Source organism: Onychostoma macrolepis, chromosome 04, assembly GCF_012432095.1.
Source record: "Onychostoma macrolepis isolate SWU-2019 chromosome 04, ASM1243209v1, whole genome shotgun sequence".
Lineage (NCBI taxonomy): Eukaryota > Metazoa > Chordata > Actinopteri > Cypriniformes > Cyprinidae > Onychostoma > Onychostoma macrolepis.
In genome coordinates, this window is record NC_081158.1 from 12,015,791 (window position 1) to 12,035,374 (window position 19,584).

General features: G+C 37.6%; 1 protein-coding gene across 8 annotated transcripts; it reads right to left on the bottom strand.

Annotated features, from left to right (window-relative positions):
- Positions 1–1,388: 1,388 nt before the first annotated feature.
- On the bottom strand, positions 1,389–17,802 carry LOC131539418 (gastrula zinc finger protein XlCGF49.1-like). 8 transcript variants are annotated; one of them, XM_058774013.1, is made up of 5 exons: positions 17,682–17,790; positions 13,510–13,666; positions 11,554–11,661; positions 5,195–11,209; positions 1,389–4,535 (listed from the first exon to the last, which is right to left on the bottom strand). In XM_058774013.1, the coding sequence occupies exons 2-4, from the start codon at positions 13,592–13,594 to the stop codon at positions 10,512–10,514; spliced, it is 891 nt and encodes a 296-aa protein (XP_058629996.1). In that variant the 5' UTR covers positions 13,595–13,666; positions 17,682–17,790; the 3' UTR covers positions 1,389–4,535; positions 5,195–10,511. The 8 variants fall into 8 exon arrangements, with proteins under 8 accessions (XP_058629996.1, XP_058629993.1, XP_058629995.1 ...); XM_058774010.1 differs by lacking the exons at positions 13,510–13,666; positions 17,682–17,790 and adding an exon at positions 11,777–12,847 and having other exon boundaries at positions 5,195–6,136; positions 6,349–11,209; XM_058774012.1 differs by lacking the exons at positions 13,510–13,666; positions 17,682–17,790 and adding an exon at positions 11,777–12,847 and having other exon boundaries at positions 5,195–5,348; positions 6,008–11,209.
- Positions 17,803–19,584: the final 1,782 nt, after the last annotated feature.

The following is a 19,584-nucleotide window of genomic DNA, read 5'->3' on the forward strand; positions in this document are numbered from 1 at the left end:
AAACTGGGCTGGCCCACACTGGGCCCTCATTGGATTAATGTGGGCAGTCCGCTAGTGTGGGCTGCTCACAGAGAGTCTGCGGTGAGCCCAAAGCTGTGGGCATTGTCTGGGCAAGCCCGCCCTTGGCATGTTTAGGTTTGGTGTGGGCTGGCCCTAGCCCACTGTGCCCGCAAAAAGCCTGCATGGGCCCCACAAAGACATGTTTGCAGGGATACCTTAAATGTATTTATATCTGTTGTCTTGTGCCATTAAACTGCTGTTAACTCTTATTTGTTTTTTCACCTTAGACCTAATGCAACTGAAAGAGGAGAAAGAAGAACTTAATGAAATTGAAGAGAAAGATCAATATGAGAATCTTCAAAAGACAGGAACTAGAAGTTCTTTAAGTTGTTTTCAGTGCGGAAAGAGTTTCAGTCAACAAAGAGTCCTTAAATTCCACATGAGAATTCACACTGGAAAAAAGCCTTTCACCTGCCATCAGTGTGGAAAAGGTTTCTGTCTACATGGAAACCTTATGCCGAGTTCACACTGCACGATTTTAGCCCGATTTTTCACTCGCCGACAGGTTTTGATAAATCGCCGACAAATGCCCAACATCGGAGGCAAATCGGAGCTCGTTCACGCGAGTGACAATCGCGCAGTGTGAATCATCACAGACGCGATCTGAGAGAATCGCCGACATGTCGCCGACGCCTGCTAAATATCTGGAGCTGTCGGCGATTCACAATCACGCTGTGTGCAATGATTTCTGACTGAAAACTACATCACGATGACCTTCAGCCAATGAGAGACAAAGATACAGGGCAGAGGGAAGTTCAGTGAGGAGTTATAGACCATATCAGTATTTTAATATGTACAATTATATCATACAGAAACAAGCACAAACGCTTGACCAGCCGCAACATCAGCATAACAGTTACTGCAAAATTATTATTTACCACTCTTTGCAGAACACAATCCCTGTTCCATTTGCATCTCCCTCCTGCATAATCTGTCTTTCTTTTTGTAGCTGGAAATCAGCGCACAGACAATTTGCTGGCTATATTTTTTAATACTTCCAGTCTCGCTCGAGAACAACGGGCTGAGGCATGCAGGTTCTCGCGTTATTTCCTTATCACTTCTCGCGTGTGTTTTGTTGTGAAACTTAGTTTGCGGATCAGACAGAGTTGTCGGCGATTCTTTCTATTGTGAAATCGTGCAATGTGAAAGACCCTGTCGCCGATCCATCGTGCAATGTGAACACAGCAGCGACTGAATGCTACCCCAGATAGTCACGCAGTGTGAAAACAACAGCGATCCGATCCGTGTTCACACTGCACGATTTTCAAAGTCATCGGATCACCGTTGTTTTCACACTGCGTGACTATCTCTATTTATTACACTGAGTTTACAGATAATAGTTTTAACTAGTTTACATGTTTTCTTAGTCCATTTTATTCCTCTTACCGTCTTAAGTGTGTATGTTTCTGTAGGAAATGTATGGTTGACCTGTCATGTGACCAGTCAGTACCTTAACAGGAAGCAGGATTCATCTTATTCTTCAACATGGAAGTAAGCCTATGCAGGGCTCGCAAAATCGCTAACCCCGACGACCCGGGGCTATTGTCCAGTCGGGCTACCAAAATGTATCACTGCCCTGCCCGACGGGCTCCTTAAATACAGATCCCGCGGGTCCTTAAAAACTCTGAAAGTGAGTTGTATCAAACTTAAGGCCATAAAAAAAGTTTAAATGCGTTAAATAGAATAAGAAATGTCTTAATTGTAATTTCAAGAGGTCTTACAGTTGGGGACGGAAAGATAAAAGTCACGATACGGCTGGATTAAACATCAAAAGGCAATGATGTCATTGAATAAATATGAGCGCTGCAAGTTTCAAGTCAAAACGCGGAGCGGATGTTTTTATGTGAAAGTAACTGAAGGGAACCGACTGTCCTCAGAAACGTGTTGTTGGCATTTTTATTTCATCTTACCTATAATGCTAGCACCGTGCTCATAAACCTGCTTTGTGTACAGCCGCATACCGCAATAGCATCTGTCTGCGGACTGCAAGAGAGGGGCGTAACTTGAAGTTGTCCAAATCACACAGAACCACGCGAGATGTCAAAACGAGATGTTGTCGGCAAGATGGTCGCTCACATAGAGACAACGGTGAGAATAATTTTTCCTGAGATAAGAGTTTAAATTTAAGTGTATAAGTCATTTTCATACAGTAGTCTCTGTAGTTGATAATCCATTCAAATTTAACCTTCCTCGGCATTCTGGCTTTCATGTATTATTTGCTTTTAAGAATAATATGTTGTTCTACAATACTCCCCAAGGAAATGTAAGTCTGGTCAATGATGAATTGATAAAAAAAAAACTGAATAAAACTTTGTGTTAACTTATCGACACTTTTCCCCGCTCTGAGTAGGGCTCTTTAAAAAAAAAAAAAAATGTCCGCAGTCTGCATAAACCTGGATTAATATCTCTACGTCCATTAAGGTTCCGCTTTTAATTTACCTGTTGCCATGGTGAATCGTAGTACAAGCCTGTCAACATACAGTACATTGCCTATGATAACAATGATGCCACCTTACAGCCCATTTTGCGTTTAGATTTATTGAAAGAGACACCTAAAATACATCACAATATCTAAAAAATAAAAAAAAAATTGTATACTGAATTTATTAACGGTCATATAAAGTGCTTTCAGTTTAACAGAACTGAGATCAAACAAATATGTAGAAATGCATGTAGTCTGAGCCTTTCTAACACGTATATAACACGTCCAATAGAAAATCAATTATTACAAAGTACCTCCAGCTTTACCTGTTGCCATGGTGAATCGTAGTACAAGCCTGTCAACATACATTGCCTATGATAACAATGGTGCCACCTTACAGTAGAGCCCGGCCCGTGTCCGACAGCTCATCAGAATTCTCGGCCCGAGTCCGGCCCGAGCCCGTCTTTTTTCCCCCTTCTCCCAAAACAGCTTATCTACTACTGTTTCAGCTATTAAAATAGTTCAGTTTTGTATGAAATGGCAAAGTGATTGTATTTCGTTTCGTTATTTTATGAAGTTAATTTAGAAAAACGTTTGGAGCATTTTTTTTATTCGTTAAATGTAAGTTTTTGTTTTTTAAAGTTACGACCAAGCGGTCAGCGGCAGACAGCGAGTTGATCATAGCCTATGTTTGCTCAATTTAGCTTTCTCAAATCATCACGACTTAAAATTAAATCTATAATTATAAAACAGCTCCACAATGTTAGTTTAAACGCTTGAGCTAGATAAATGTGCACTGATGCATATCCAGTAGTTTGTGCGGAGAGTGGAAGCTGAAGCACGCTTTACAGGACGCGCCAGAACGATCACTTGCATTGGAAACATTTCAAAATACGCTGTCATTTTTGCTCATAAAGGTAAGAGTAAAAGGCTACGTTGTTCGGAACTGTAAAGGGTCTACTTTTATTTGTGTGCACTCACAATATCAACAAAACGTGCTTTTATTAAAAAAAAGAAGCAATTTCGGTTTTGAGCAAGCGGAGCGCTTCTGAAAAACCGAAACACAGCATATAGCCTACTTGCCTCACTGACTTGATAAATATAGTATCTATAGAAAGCTTTGAATTACTACTTTAAAACAAAATAATTCAAATCGAAAACAAAAACTCTTTCATTATAAAATCCCTAAAGATGCATTTCTCTCTAAAGGCACATCCAGTGAGGAGATGGCGAGTCAGGATCATCATCAAATGTATGGCTGATCAAAAATGCAGCTTTTCCCGAAGCATTGGGAACTTTTTGTAACTCCACGCTCCAACTTCTTCCTGATGCTCTGCATGGTCACCTGTATGCTAATGTGTGCGTATGCATTGCGTATTGCTTAGGCGATGTATAATATTTATAATATAATCAGTATTTAATTAGCCATGTGTGCTCTGCGCGTATATGGGCACAATAAAAGGAGAGAAGCTAAATGAGCCCGAGCCCGACCTGTAAAAAATAAAAAAAAAAGCCCGAGCCCGGCCCGAATGGACTCGGCCTGTCGGGCTCCGTCGGGACCCGACGGGCTTGCAGACCTCTACCTTACAGTGCATTTTGCATTTAGATTTACTGAAACGGACACCTACAATTCATCACAATATCTGTGGAAAAAATAACAACAACAACAAAAAAATAATAAATTCTTTGTATACTGAATTTATTAACTGCCATATAAAGTGCTTTCAGTTTTATAGAACTGAGATCAAAGAAATATGTAGAAATGCATGTAGTCTGAGCCTTTCTAACATGCATATATCATGTAAAATAGAAAATCACATCCAATAGAAAATCAGTTATTACAAAGTGCCTCCAGCCTCATAAAAACATTCAACGCTGCAGTATCCTGCAAATTCATTGTCGGAGTAGAATCCTTGTAGTTTTCCCCTCTGCCCACATACCCTGTAGCCTTCACAGTCTTTGTAGAGATAATTGCACTGAATGTAACAGGAGATTCGATATGGAGTTCGGTAGGTCCTTCTATGCTCTGAAAATGCTTTCCAGTTCACCACACCTGATGACAAAAGAAGAGAAGGGTTCATGTGTAAAACGTGCAGAATATATATATTTATGCAAAATTTTCTGGTAGCAGTGTTTCCTCTATATTTTAGGAGTGGTGTGCCACCACAGCAAGAGAAATGTGAAATTAAAATAAGCTTTTATTGTCTAAAACAAAACAAATCATGAGGCCAGTGTATAAGTAATTATTATATTATGATAAATTATTTTAGCACTAGAAACTAGACTTGAATCATAACTTGGGCCCAAACAGACAGATAAAGGACAAATGTAGAATCATCACTTAAAAGCATCACAGTTGTAAACTGGTACAGAAATTTACTGGTACAATAAAGCAGGTGACATTTATGTACAACACACCATTGTTATAATGTAAGAAGTAAGTGACCACTCCAGGGGCCAACTATTGTGTTGTGTTGCTGGCATCTGCAGGACATTTAGTGACACAGATTGCCAAACTCTGACCCTTCTCAAGTTCTAAACTTTTTGCTCTGCCCTTGCTGCAATATAAAAAGCTGCAATCAGACATTGTCCAAGTTGAGTGCACCCATAGCTCACAGTGATCCTGTGAGTGAGTGACTTTCACCTATAGCTCAGAGGTGCTTTGCCTCTAAAAATATGGGAGGAGGGCAGAATGCAAAACACAAAACTCACTGTCAAGCCAGCAGAGGTGCGCTTCCTCCCGAAAGGATTTCTCTCTCGCTATCCTCCAGAAACGTGTGCACGTGAGAGCCAGGGTATGAATTGCAGGGTCACCATCTTCTAGCACCACAAGGATGAAGATCATGTGCAAAATGTCCTCAGGTAACTGTGAACATAAAACACAAGTCACTGCAAAATCAGTAGGCTCAATATCAGGTATCATCATCATCAATATCATCATCATCTTGGACCAGGAAAATGGACCACTCTTAATTTGCATGCTCTGTACCGTTCACATTTGTGTCCTTCAAATAGCATATATGTAGTTGTTGTTGCATCTTGGATTAAGATACAGTATGTAAGCAGTGGGAAGCTGGCATGTGTACGTGGAGAGCACATAACTAACTGTGATCCGTTTTTAGACGTGAAGCACCTCTGTTAAACTCCCTCACAGGAAGGAAATCAAATCTAGATACATGCTTGCAAAATGCCTATTCCCTCCGAAGAGGACTCTACTCTGCATGGCTTCTTCACCTCGCATGGGTTTGAGAGGACAGGTTTCTTTACATGAAGGCAGTAAGATGCATATTACATAATAGCTTAGTACACGTAAAGCACAAGAATTACAATTATATCTTTAGACCAAGTTTTTGGGCCTGTAAAAATTTGGCCATAATTCTTACCATGGCAACCTCATATTTCCTCTTCCTAGGGATGCGGAAAATTGGGTCCAGACTTCCCCTGGCCATCTATTCCCTGCTTGGTAAAGTGGACAAATCTCCGGCCATGGTTGTAGTATTAAATTTATAAAAATTCAATGTTTACCTTGCGGCCCGATTACAGATAAAAATATCTTGAGTTTGTCTTGATTTTTTAAAGACACAGGTACCCTTCAATCTCTAGATTCTCCACCAACATTGTGCACCACCACCTCCTTAAGCAAGGCATGTCATGCTGAAAAAAAGACCAGAGTACAATAAATTTACAAGTCAAGTTGCAAGTTAAGTTAATATGGAGGCCCAACATAGCAGGAAGAAGAAGAAAAAAAAAAAAACTCCTCCCAAAAAAACCCAAAGGTAAAAAAGGGAATAAATCTCAGGAAGGACCACAGAGTGCCCCTCTCTGGACCAAATCCCCATATCTATAATTACTGAATTTATACTTACAATTTTGAAATCAAATGGAGCCTCCATGACAACATACCAGGAGTACTGCAAATATAGCAAAGTATGTACAATTCATATTTGTGTGCATGTTGTGAAGTCAGCAAGGTAAATGAAACAAAAAAGAGAGAATCCTCTATTGCAACAGTATGACTCCCATTACATTAACAAAAACTGCTTTAGGTGGAACTGAGAAGAAGCTGCATCACCAAGCACTGACGTTGTGCTGCCATCATTTGGTCCTTATTCCATTTATACATAAGCCCAATACCACTAAAATAAAGGAAAAGCTGCATGTCTGACAAGGACTGTAGGCACTGTTAATGGACATTCTGTGAGATAGCATAAATTAAAAACATTTTTTATTTTTTTTTTTACTGGAAAATTGTTCACTAACTATTATCATGAAGATTCTATGAGACACTGTATTTGTCTAAAGGAAATATAGACCCTACAGTTACTGCTCAGTTTCTAGACCAACAAAATCTACCCTCATTAAATCAAGAGCAAGTTGAGGAGTTAGGTGCGGAAATTACTATTAAAGAAATATCAGGTACCATAAAATCTCTAAAAAGATGTAAAACACCTGGTCCAGATGGATTTTGTAATGAATTCTGTAAAGCCTGCAACGAATTACTATCACCTTATTTATATAGGATTTATAAACAGTCATTTATAGATCAGTCTCTGCCGTCCTCCCTAAACGAAGCAATTATTACTGTGGTCCCAAAAAAAAGGAAGGAACCCAGAGGAACTGGGTTCTTATAGACCTATTTCACTCTTAAATTCGGATAAAAAAAAAAAAAAACTCTGGCAAAAACGTTGGCATGCAGACTAAACACAGTAATTAGAAACGTAAACATCCAAATCAAAATGGCTTCATACCAAAACGGAACTCTTCCTTTAATCTCAGGCGGCTTTTTAATATCATTTATTCTTCCAGAGGCTTGCAGCAAGATCTAGACATTCTGTCATTGGATACAGAGAAGGCATTCGATCAAATTGAGTGGCCTTACCTATTTGCCGTATTGAAGAAGTTTAATCTCGGAGATTATTTCATTTCATGGATTAAATTGTTGTACTCTAGTCCGTGTGCAAGAATTCTCACAAATCAAACAATGTCTTCTCGTTTTGAATTACACCGTGGTACAAGACAGGGGTGTTCACTGTCACCACTTTTGTTTACATTAGCCATTGAGCCTTTAGCTGAGGCTATTAGTACACATACTGGAGTTAAATGCTAATGAATTAGCATTATATGCAGATGATGTAATTTTATTTATTTCTGAGCCCGATAGTAGCATTCTAAATATCCTTAATTTGATTAATTACTATGGTACATTTGCAGAATATAAAATTAATTGGGACAAGAGCGTGTTGATGCCAATCACTATCAAAGATTCCTCTCGGCTTCAGTATTTGCCCTTTAAGATTGCTTCAGAACAATTCACATACCTAGGAATTGAGGAGACAAAAAAGTTTTCCAACTAAGTTAAGGCCGATTTTCAACCCCTGTTGTCTAAACTTAAATCCATGATCAATTTCTGGAGAACACTTCCTATTTCTCTTGTGGGTAGGGTAAACGCAATTAAAATGATATTTCTCCCGCAGTTTTTGTATATAGTGCAGAACATTCCTGTATTCCTGCCCAAATCTTTTTTTTTTTTTTTTTTAAATGGACTCTATCCTGGTTCCTTTTGTCTGGAACTATAAAGTTCCTTTTATAAAGTTTGATTTCTAAACACCACTTATATAAACCAAAATACAGGGAGGACTCGACCTACCTAATTTTCTTTACTATTATTGGGCTGCAAACCTGAAGGCCTTGACTTCATGGATAGATTTTACTCCGGAAGGGGAGAATTGGTTGGTGTTGGAACAGGAGGAATGTCTCCCATATTCTATTAATGCAATACTTTTATCACCCAAAGGTATAGCTAGTTCACTTTATAATCATAACCCTGGTATTCATAATTCGGTTCGTATTTGGAAACCGTTAAAGACACATTTCAAATTCATCCAAATGTCATTTTTGCTCTCCATTTCAGCTAACCCTTCTTTTTGCCCTTCGATGTTATATTTATAAATTTAGGGTTACGAAACGTAGGGAATTTATATGTAAATGGAAAATTTGCTTCCTTTCAGCAGCTGTGTGAGAAATACAGTATTCTTTCTAATCACTTCTTTAGGTATCTTCAAATAAGAGACTTTGTGAAGTCTAACATTTCTAATTATGTCACAGCTACACCCATGTATCTGGACACACTTCTGGAAAGATGTCTTAGAGATGGTAGTACCATCTCCTTGCTCTACAAGGGTTTAGAACAGGTGAAAAGTCCATCTATGGAGAACATTAAATCTGCCTGGGAAGATAAACTTGCAGTAGAAATTCCTAGTGAATTTTGGGAACAGTGTCTTGAACTGGTCCACAGATGTTCCATTAATGCAAGATATTGTCTCATTCAGTTTAAAGTGCTTCATAGGCTTCATTATTCCAAGTGTAAATTGAATAAAATATTTCCAGAAGTGTCTCCATTGTGTGACAAATGTCGGTTTTTAGATTCCAACCTGTCTCATTCCTATATATTCCTTGTGTCCTAAATTACAGTTTCTGGAACAAAATATTCCAAGTTTTTTCAGATACATTGAACATTCCCATTGAATCAGATCCTATATTAATTATATTTGGAATTTCCAAAGAATTTTTGAGACTTACACGGGTACAACAGTTTGTTTCATATGAGTTGATCTCTGCCAAAAAACTTATCCTTCCGTTCTTTTTCTTTGGAAGAAAAAAGAAGTTCCAACTCTTAAATTGCTGAGAGTTAACAGGTACACTACATCTGGAAAGAATCAGGTATACCCTAATAGACAAGATTTTGGGTCCCACTTTATATTAGGAGGTCTTAACTACTATGTACTTAAATTTGAATTAATAATTTGATACAATGCACTTATTGTGTACATACATGTTTTTACATTGTACTTATAGTTGTAAAAATACCTACATATAATTAATTTCTGAAATTACATTTATAATTACATTGTTGACCCATATCTTACACCTAAACCCACCCTTAAACTTACTCATACCACCAAACCTGTCCCTAACCTTACCCGTATCCCACCTTAATAGCAGCAAGTGTTTTTCAATACAGTATGAACACAATAAGTACATTGTACATATTTTTTGATATAAGTACATAGTAGTTAAGGCCACCTAATATAAAGTGTGACCAGCTTTTGTTATTTGAAAAAATTTGGTCCCCTTTTATTTCCTTCCTACAAAATTGTGATTAATATGTTTATTATACCTTCAGTACCTACTTTTACCACTGGAAAGCACTTATGGGTCTAATTTTTGGGTGGGGGAAATGCATTTAAATTTTTGTTCAATTATCATTTTCATGACTATTGTTTTTTTTTCTCTTTTTTTAATGTTTATTTGTTGAAATGTAAGTTTTATATGTTTGTATTTTAAAAAAAAGTGTAATTACAAGTGACTGCCTGCTAAAATTTCTAATAATAAAAATATTTAAACCAAAAGATGCGACATAATTTGATGACGGAATGCGCAGTGTAACCAAAACAAAATGAGCAGAGGGCAAACGTGGCGCAACGTTGAGGTTAAGTGCCTTTTATGAGCTCCTTGTGAGTTTACAGGTGGTGAAAATAAAATTATATGTACACGCATCAATGAGCGCACTTAGTCCAGCAGGCAGCATTAAGTGTGTTCGACTTAAAGTGGCGATGAACAGACCGATCAGTTAATGGGTGCTTCGATATCATACACCCGCAGCGCCGCTTTAAGTCTAACGCACCTTTTGTTTGGGGTGTTCGGTAAGTTACGTCACAATATATACGTCATTCAAGCCGACCAAATGTATCATTTTCCTTTTTGGTCGGGACCAAATGAACCAAACGAACCGAACTACAAGTGTGAACACACCCTTATACACTTTTCAATATTACTCATCATACATAGAAAACACACTTATTACAGTCATGGTTACTACAGTTTTACTATAGTAAAGCCATGGTTAATTTTCGTAAGGGATATGACAAGTGCTAAGCTCATCCATCTCTGGCTCAGCACCAACCAAATATATCTGAATTAAAGCATATTTGAATTTAATCACATGACACACTGAACACGGATCACACTGTTAAAGAGCAACTTTACGTCCATCACATGTAAACGCCTTCTCTCTATTGTGAATCTTCATGTGCTTCTTAAGGTTTCCTTTTTGAGCAAAACTCTTTCCACATTGTTGGCAGCTGAAAGGTTTCTCTCCAGTATGAATCATCATGTGGTCATTGAGGCTTTGTTTGTGTGTAAAACTTCTTCCACACTGAGAACACGTGTAAGGCTTCTCTCCACTGTGAATTCTCATGTGTTTGCTAAGGTTTGATTTTCGAATGAAGCTCTTTCCACACAGTTTGCAGGTGAATGGCTTTTCTCCGGTGTGAGTTCTCATGTGGTCTTTAAGGTGTCCTTTTTGAGTGAAACTCTTTGCACACTGAGGGCAGGTGAAAGGTTTCTCTCCAGTGTGAATTCTGAAGTGGTCATCGAGGTGTTGTTTATATGTAAAACGTTTTCCACATTGACAACATGTGTAAGGTTTCTCTCCAGTATGAATTCTCATGTGAACATTACGGTTTCCTTTTTCAGTAAAACTTTTTCCACACTGTTGGCAGGTGAAGTAACGTCTATTTGCTGTCTTTTGAGCTCTTTTTCGTGAAGTCTTTTCAGTATGTGAGCAACTAAATGATTCTTCTCCAGTCACGAAACCATATTTCTCATTCTGAACATTATCTTCCTTTTTTTTGAGTTCTTGACTCTCCTCTTTCAGTGTCATCAGGTCTAATGCAAATAAGACAAATCCAAATTAACACCATTTTTAAATGGCACAAAGAACAAACATCAAACCCAGCAACATGTAGATCTTATACGCACTAAGCTATTAAAGGTGTTAAATGTAATCTCAAAACCTCTTCCCATTATTCGAAGAGATGATAATAAAAAAAGAGCAAAGTTTATTGTATAATCTTAGTTGCGTATGTTTCAATGCTCATTTTCGAGGTAATGGGTCATTTTTAATTACAAAACTCATATGGCATTCTCAAAAAATATCAATCCTTCCTGTAGAGTTGAGAATTTTAATAAGGATTAGATGAGCGAGTTCAGGTTTCAGAATGAAAACAAACCTGTTTGTTCCTCAGTATCTTCCTGTTTGACTCTGAATGTTTCTTCAATCCTCAAGTCTTCACTCTCCTCTTTAATAAACTCCATCTTTATAATAGTGTCACATGGATCTGTAAGAGATGATTCACAGATTTAGAAGTTATCAATAACACTGATCTTCTTATATAAGCAAGTGTGTAGTACTCTCAATTTACTACAGAGCATTATTTCCAACAGTACCCTTACTTGATAGGCGTGGTGTAAGCCGGAAAGTAGCGATCGATGATAAAGCGCGACAATAAGCACAACTCTGCCTCTTTTTGTTAAATGTCAGTTTCATTGAACAATAATAGATATAAAAGTACAAAGTATAAGAGGCTTTTAAAAGTGGAAATAAAAGTCAAACATATGCTACAAAATTAGCTCTGTACTATGGTAAAGTTCAAATAAATTTAATAACGTGTGACGTGTCAAGATGGCGCCGGTGTATGTGGCGTGCCGTCTTTCGCTTTGCGACTTTGTCTTTGTTTTATTTGTGATTATGTCTTTCTGTGTGATAAACTCTTCTGCCCTGTTAACATATGACCGGCAAATGCTTTTTGATATTAAATCATCAATGGAGGGAGCACGCTTTTGCATGCAGAAACGATTCGGCACCAATTACCTTCCACCTGTTCGTTCCCGTTTCGTCTGTTTCCGACCGCTGTGCGCTTTTTAATCGCCGACATCGCAGGAGATGCGGGCGGCCAAGTGGCTTTGCGGTAAAGCTGAAGTCTTACCTCCTTAGGTAAGACTTCAGCTTATGTATTACCTCCTCCAAGGTGATCTACTCTCATTCTACTAATCCATTATTCAAGCGGGAAGAGAAATTATCTTTCACTGGGCACCCTTTTAATTTGTCTCATCAGTGGATTTTACTGGCAAGTCCATGTTAGTGGGTGATTTTAACATACAAGTGTGCTGTCTTACAAATCCATTGGTAAGGGATTTTTTCAATGTAATTGATTCTTTTAATCTTATACAGCAAGTGCATAAACCCACTCATGTTCATGGTCATATTTTAGACTTAGTTTTGCATTTTGGTCTATTTATTGAGGATGTTGAAACATCAGATCAAGTTTTTTCTGACCATAATTAAATTATTTTTAATATATTGATATCACATAAATTAGTGAAACCCAGAAATCAAAGTCGACCACAAAGGGTTTTAAATGTTGGATGCCGTAGAGCAGTTCAAAAATTTATTGTATGAAATCGATCCTTATTATTTAATCGACAGTTTTTTTTTTCATAATATGGATTTGGATTCCTCACTCAATGCATTATATTCCATTTGCTTGCCTTTTTTTGGAGTCGCTCAACTGCAGGTTAAAAAAAGTTAGATCCAGATCTGAGCCCTGGCTGAATGATGTGACTCAGGGGTTGAGGAAAACTTGTAGAAAATTTGAACGAAGATGGCATAAAGACAGGTTACAGATATATTTTGAAATGTTACAGGAGTCTCTAGCCAACTATCAGAATGCTGTAAAGATGGCTAAGAGAAATTATTTTGCAGAAACAATTACAAAAAATAGTGGTATGCCGCAAGTTCTATTTATTATAATAAATTCTACACTTAAAGGGATAGTTCACCCAAAAATGAAAATTTGATGTTTATCTGCTTACCCCCAGGGTACAATCATTTGTAAGATGGGATTGGCAGCATACGAATGTTTCATGAATCAGATGTGAACTATGTCACTCAGATCTGCGCTCGTTTCTACGTTAAATTGATAAATGAGGCCCAATGAGTGCTATTGTCGTTTTCACTGATGTGCAACCTGTTATATGGTAACATCTCAAAAAATGTGTTAAGGTTTAAAACACTTTAAAATACAACAGTCATACGAGTTTCTTCAACAATATCATTCATTTCTGTAGAGCTGGACATTTTAATAAGGATCAAGTGAGTGAGTTCAGCGTTGAGAATGAAAACCAACCTGTTTGTTCCTCAGTATCTTCATGTTTGACTCTGAATGCTTTATCAATCTTCATGTCTTCACTCTCCTCTTTAATAAACACCATCTTTATAATCCTGTGTCACACGTGGATCTCAGTTGCTTCACCAGGAGTTTTTCTGTGTTGGGACACTTTGTCCTGTTTAAGATCAAAATAATTAACAGAAAGAAATATGAATCCAAACTAAATCTCTGGGTGCGTCTCAATCAGCTCCCTAGTTCAGTAGTCAATGCACTAGTAAGGGAGTCAGAGTGAGAGTCAATGGCTTTAAAATGTCATGAAACCCTAAAACACATTTTTTGAGATGTTAACATGAACAGGTTGCACATCAGTGCAGTGCATTATGTCTATTATTAATGGAAAAGTGGTTATTTTTTCATTAAAGTGACGTATATACCTTTATTTTGGAGTGGTGATTGGCTGTCGTGGCTAATGAGTACGCATCTACGTCATCAGTTTTCAGAGCTTTTCTCAGTATTATTCATGAGAACGAACTCTTAAGATCCAATCGCTGTGCTGTATTATGTATGAGGTTGTATTACAGCAGAGAATTTAAATCTCCTAAAAGAGCTTCCGCGCTGTCAGAACACCTCTGTAAACATGACCGTAATATTTAATATGCAACAACACGTGGAGCGCGCATTAGAGAGCAGTTTCTGCACTGAATGCCGCGATGAGTTTAACCACACTGGCTGCAAACGTGTTTCAAGTTTTTATGAGCATATTTCAGGGTTCCTCAATAGAGTCTGGGAATGTGTCGTCACAACGGCAATGCATTCTGGGAATTTAGGTCACGGGAGCTACAGCGGAGACTGAGTGGTAGTGAATGTAGACGTTTTATATTATTTAATGTTTATATTATTCTACTTAAGATCGCGTTGCAGTGGTTAAGGCTTACTGTTTCATCAATTTCCATATCCCGATATGACGATATAACAATGATCCACTGTGTTTGAGATCTAGCTATAGTGTATTCTACCCTTACAAAATTAACCATGGTTTTGCTACTCTAACCATAGTTTATCCATGGTATTTAATAAGATTGTGGTTATACGAATGGTAATACATACACCAAAAACACGGTCGCAGAAATGTGCTTTTGAAGTTAACGGGGAGGGAGTCGGTTCACAACGACGTTTGTGGGAGCACTACATTATACAGGGAAGGAAACTGTATGGTGCTTCCAACAATTTAATCCAGGATCTCCGGCTGGATGATGCACGGTTCCTTGTGCTCCGAAACTAGTACGATCTGTCTACCGGCTCTCTTCTACTTTTTTCTTCTTGTTTTTGTTGTTATGGAAACGACTCGCCACTCGCTTGTCATTGGTCAGCTGTCAAAAAGGCATTTGACGTAGGGCGGGTTTTTTTGCGCTCATGACTTTTTTGAAAACACGGTTTACTCCATAGGATTATAATGTAAAACAGACGCTAGCAGCTTCAAAAAAGACGCCAAGTGTGAACATAGCCTTACATATTAGTCCGTTTTATTCCAAGATGTTTTTCAAAAAATATTAATGTAAAACGGTCGGCTTTTTCTGTGGTGATTTGCATTTGTTTACGCTGTGTGCTCCTCAGCGTGACCTAAAACATGGAGGAATCCGACGCGGCGTGACGTAGGTTCCCATGCTCTATAGGCAGCCTGCAGGCCAAATCCGGCCCGTGAGAGAAAAATGTTTTGGCCCATGCTAATTTCAAATAATGTGGCATGAAAAATCTTAACGCAGCATCAGACAGCAATATTAGTCTGACTGTGTCTACACCAGACGCGAGCCGCACAGTGTGACAAAATACAATAGAATCCATTAAAATCAGCGATGCTGTCTATGCGGCGCAGCGCTGCGTGATACGACAACTGTCGCATCCGGTGTAGCCACGATGTGTCAGCGAAAACATGGAGAGTGAAGACATGGAAAACAGACCATTCAAATGTAAATGGACAGTTTAGCGTAGGGTTGCCACCCGTCTGTTAAAATACGGAATCGTCCCGTATTTAAAGGTAAAATGATGAGTCCCCTATCAAGTCAATGCGGGAACATATTTGAATAAACATAAGTATTTTGCACCGTTCATAATACTAATAGCAATTATAATTAAATCAATTTCATAAGTATTAGGGAAGGTCTTTGTGCGTGATTACATTTTGGCGTCTTTGTTTCCATAGCGACGGAGTCTCCAGAACACGCGCTGTTAAAGCAGCATGCGCTAAACCTGCGCGGTTTAAAACATCTAGAGCTCACATCCGCCCTTTGAACACAAGGCTCTCAAAGTTATCAATGTTTTCGGTCCAATAACTAATGATGAACGCGCAGTTTGCAGAGAAGCATTTGCTTACGGTGGGCTGTCTGACTTAAAGGGAAAGTTCACCCAAAAAATGAAAATTTTGTCATTGTTTACACACCCACAAGTTGTTCCAAACCTGTAATTTCTTTCTTCTGTTGAACATAAAAGAAGATACTTTGAAGAATGTGGGTAACCTAACAGTTTGGTCCCCAATGACTCTGATAGTATGTTTTCTCTACTGTGGAAGTTACTGAGGACCAGCAGCTGTTTAGTAGGCCTATCTTCTTTTGTGTTCAACAGAAGAAAGAACTGTTTGCAGGTTTAGATCAACCTGGGTAAATTATGACAGAATTTTCATTTTTGGGTGAACCATACCTTTAAAGTGACAGACACATCCGTGCTTCTAAAGGTATAGGCCTACTGTTTTATTAAGATTTGGATAGTCTGTTAATATAATATTCCATATCAGAGCAGACATAATTATTTTATTTTTAGACATAATAAGGCTACACAATAAATAATCATATGTCATATACAATTTGGCATTAAAAAAAAAAACATGCTACATTATTTAGATAAAAATGGGACAAATAATTACATAATAACGTTGTCTTCATCTAAGCAAATTAATAAAAATAAATAAATATCACTGTCATTTGTATGTTGTTCCAGCCGCAACTTCACAGAAAATAGAAACTGTTTCGAAAATAGAATCCCCAGATGATTAGGACAAAAACTACATGGAAAAGATACCTTTTATCGCATCACGTCACCTCTGGTTGGGACACAGCGTTACAGAAAAATCTAAGTATAAAAATATTAATGATGACAGATCTAATCTGAATCTGCAATTAGGGAAAGTGGACAGAAGAGATCCAGTCTGGAGATGAGCAGGAACAGTTGATTTGAATGGCAGACATGGAAAGTTTTTTGTTTGCTTTCAATATTCAACAGGCAAAGTTCTTTAGTTTTCTGTATATGATTACAAACATTTTCATAATTGTTTGCATAAAACGGACTACTGGGGGATATTGAATATTGAAATATTGAATATTTATCTTGTGACTCTTTTAACAACAATAATAAGAGCAATCGTTTTGGTCATAACATGGTCGGTGGCCCTTGGCTCGGTATTGTTGGCAGAATTTGGCCCTCGGTGAAAACTAATTGAGGAACCCTGGTCTATTTCATATTCTCTCGTGCTCCAAACATGAACCAGCACAGTGTCCGTGCACATATCATGTCTTCTCCCCTCTTCCCACCCTCTACACTCCCACTTTTCCACAGATTTAGAGTCTTTTTCAGATCTAACAGTTAAGGTGTGAAAGACCAGTTCATGACACTTTAAATGACCTGATAAGACAAAAACTAAAACTAGCCAAGCACTCAGAACACAATATACAAGTTTTAAATTTGCATTAAGATTTATATTTATTATTTACTGATTTGTAGATTTTATTTAATAGATTCTGCTTTAATGAAAACATTTTCAGTTGGTTTGTAAAAGATGTCAACACATGTTTGTGTTTGTTGTGTGTTGTTTTGGCGATTCGAATCACTGAATCGTTTTGAAAGGCAATTGATTCATTTGATTCGGAGTTTAAAAAGTTCTGTTTCTCCATCACTACTTTCCAGTGACTGAATTCATGATAAACTGATTCACGAAATTGGGAGCGAAATAAGACGCACCTTTTCTGTTACTCATGTGCGGGAGCGCTTTTACAAAATATAAAATATCCTTCATTAATGTACTGTTAGATAGATAAAGCATCAAAGTGTTACATTAGGTAATAATTAATTTCACAGTTTTAAATACAAGTATCTAAACGAGTTGTATTGATTTAAAGACTTTAACGGTTGAAAGCACTCACCTCTCTTCAGCCGAAACACAGGCGCGAGCGCGGCGCGGACTCATGACGTCACACCGACAGACGCAAATAAAGGCGCCGATTTAAGGCTGCTCTAAAGTGGGTCGGTGTCTGCTCAGAATTCATTGTAAAGACGCAATGCCGCATAAAAGCAGACCTAAATTACCCACCTCAGTCCCTAGTATCAAAGGCGACGCGACGCTGTTTTGATTCAGTGTAAATGAAACGCGAAACAGTGCGGCTCTAAGCAGCGTCGTTGTCATGACAACCCAAAGGACGCCGGTCAGTTCGAGCCAAAAACACAGTAAGCTAAACAATTGGGAAACAACTGGTCCGACAAATAAGTAAAAGAGCTTCTTTTAATAAGAGCAGAGGAAGAAATTAACAGGCAAGTTGACGGAACCGTAAGAGACAGCAGTGTGTACTGCACTATTGAGAGACTTTGACTTCGCGGTGTGCAGAGAGATAAGCAGGAGGCGACTAACCTCAAAAGTCTGAAAAGTTTTTACCTAAAAACAAAAGACCACAACAACACGAGTGGAATGACTCCCAATGCTTAACCCAGACGACATTTCACCCACACACGACGGTCTGGCGACATCTGCAGTCTCCCCTGGAAAGCTAACGCTAGTATCAATTTTCGCTTGTGATGTCTGCCACAAGTGTTATTTTTTTTTTTGGATCAGTTTTGTAAAGAAAAAGAAAATAGCACAGAAGCTAACATTGTGACAAACCATCCAGCGCACATACACTGTAGCACGTGCAGGAAATATATTTATTTCGTGTTTTACATTATTTGTTCTTTTTTATATTTATTTAATTTTATAGCATTGGTTTTTATTCAAACTAATTTTAAAATTGTTGTTATTTTAAAAGGTATGTTTCCCACAATTTTACTTCCTGTGTAAATGCATTTATGCCGTTTCTTTGTCTATAGTATTGTGGTTGGTCTTGTGGAGTATGCAGTAACAAGTGAATTTCCCTAGTGTGGGATTAATAAAGTCTATCAAATCAAATCAAAATGAAACGGTCTGTGTAAATGCACATTTTCGTGGTTTTATGCCACTTCAGGTTTGGTTTTTGTGCCGCCTTTGCTGTGTAAAGATGCCTATATATTACAGTTAATGGGGATTAAAAAATGAGGAGTGGGTGGATTTTTATTATTGTAGGGTGGTTTTGTTCACACACTGCCAACACACATTTATGTCCAAACAACATGTAAAAGTGGATTTTGCATAATAGGTGCCCTTTAATGATTTTTATAAAGTTATGAAGAAATGACAGTATAATGAAATATATTCAGACAGGATTTGGGTGTTTCTGATGGGAAAGTGTAATTTCTGAGGTAATTGTTATCTCAAATCAAGCTTGATTAATGATTTTTAAAAAGTTAAGAATATGTTCCAAACAAAAGGAAATATATCAATATCAACTATCAGCCAAATTTATTTTAAATATATATATATATATATATATATATATATGTGGGTCAAAGACGAGACGTCACCATTTTTGTGTCCGCATCAAATTAAATTTACAAAAGTGATTTAACATACAAAATAAACATATTAAATGCAAGTAAAGTGTCTACTTTCATTTTTCAAATAACTTTTGTGAAAAAACAATGACAAAATATGAGTTAAATAATGCTCCAAAGTGTCAAATTGTCATTCAGCGTAATGGTCCGGACTATGATTTTACTAATACATTTTTAAATAAACGCATAAAATACCATGTTAAAAAAATATTTGCTTCTTTGGCATGTTACCATAACTGTTGGCTGTATTATATTAAAAGGACTATGTGTTATTTTTTTCGTTAAGTATTGAAATAATTAGGGGACTTTTGTCCCGAATATGCAGTTTGTCAGAGGTCATTCAGTGTAACAGGATCAGGAAGCCATTTT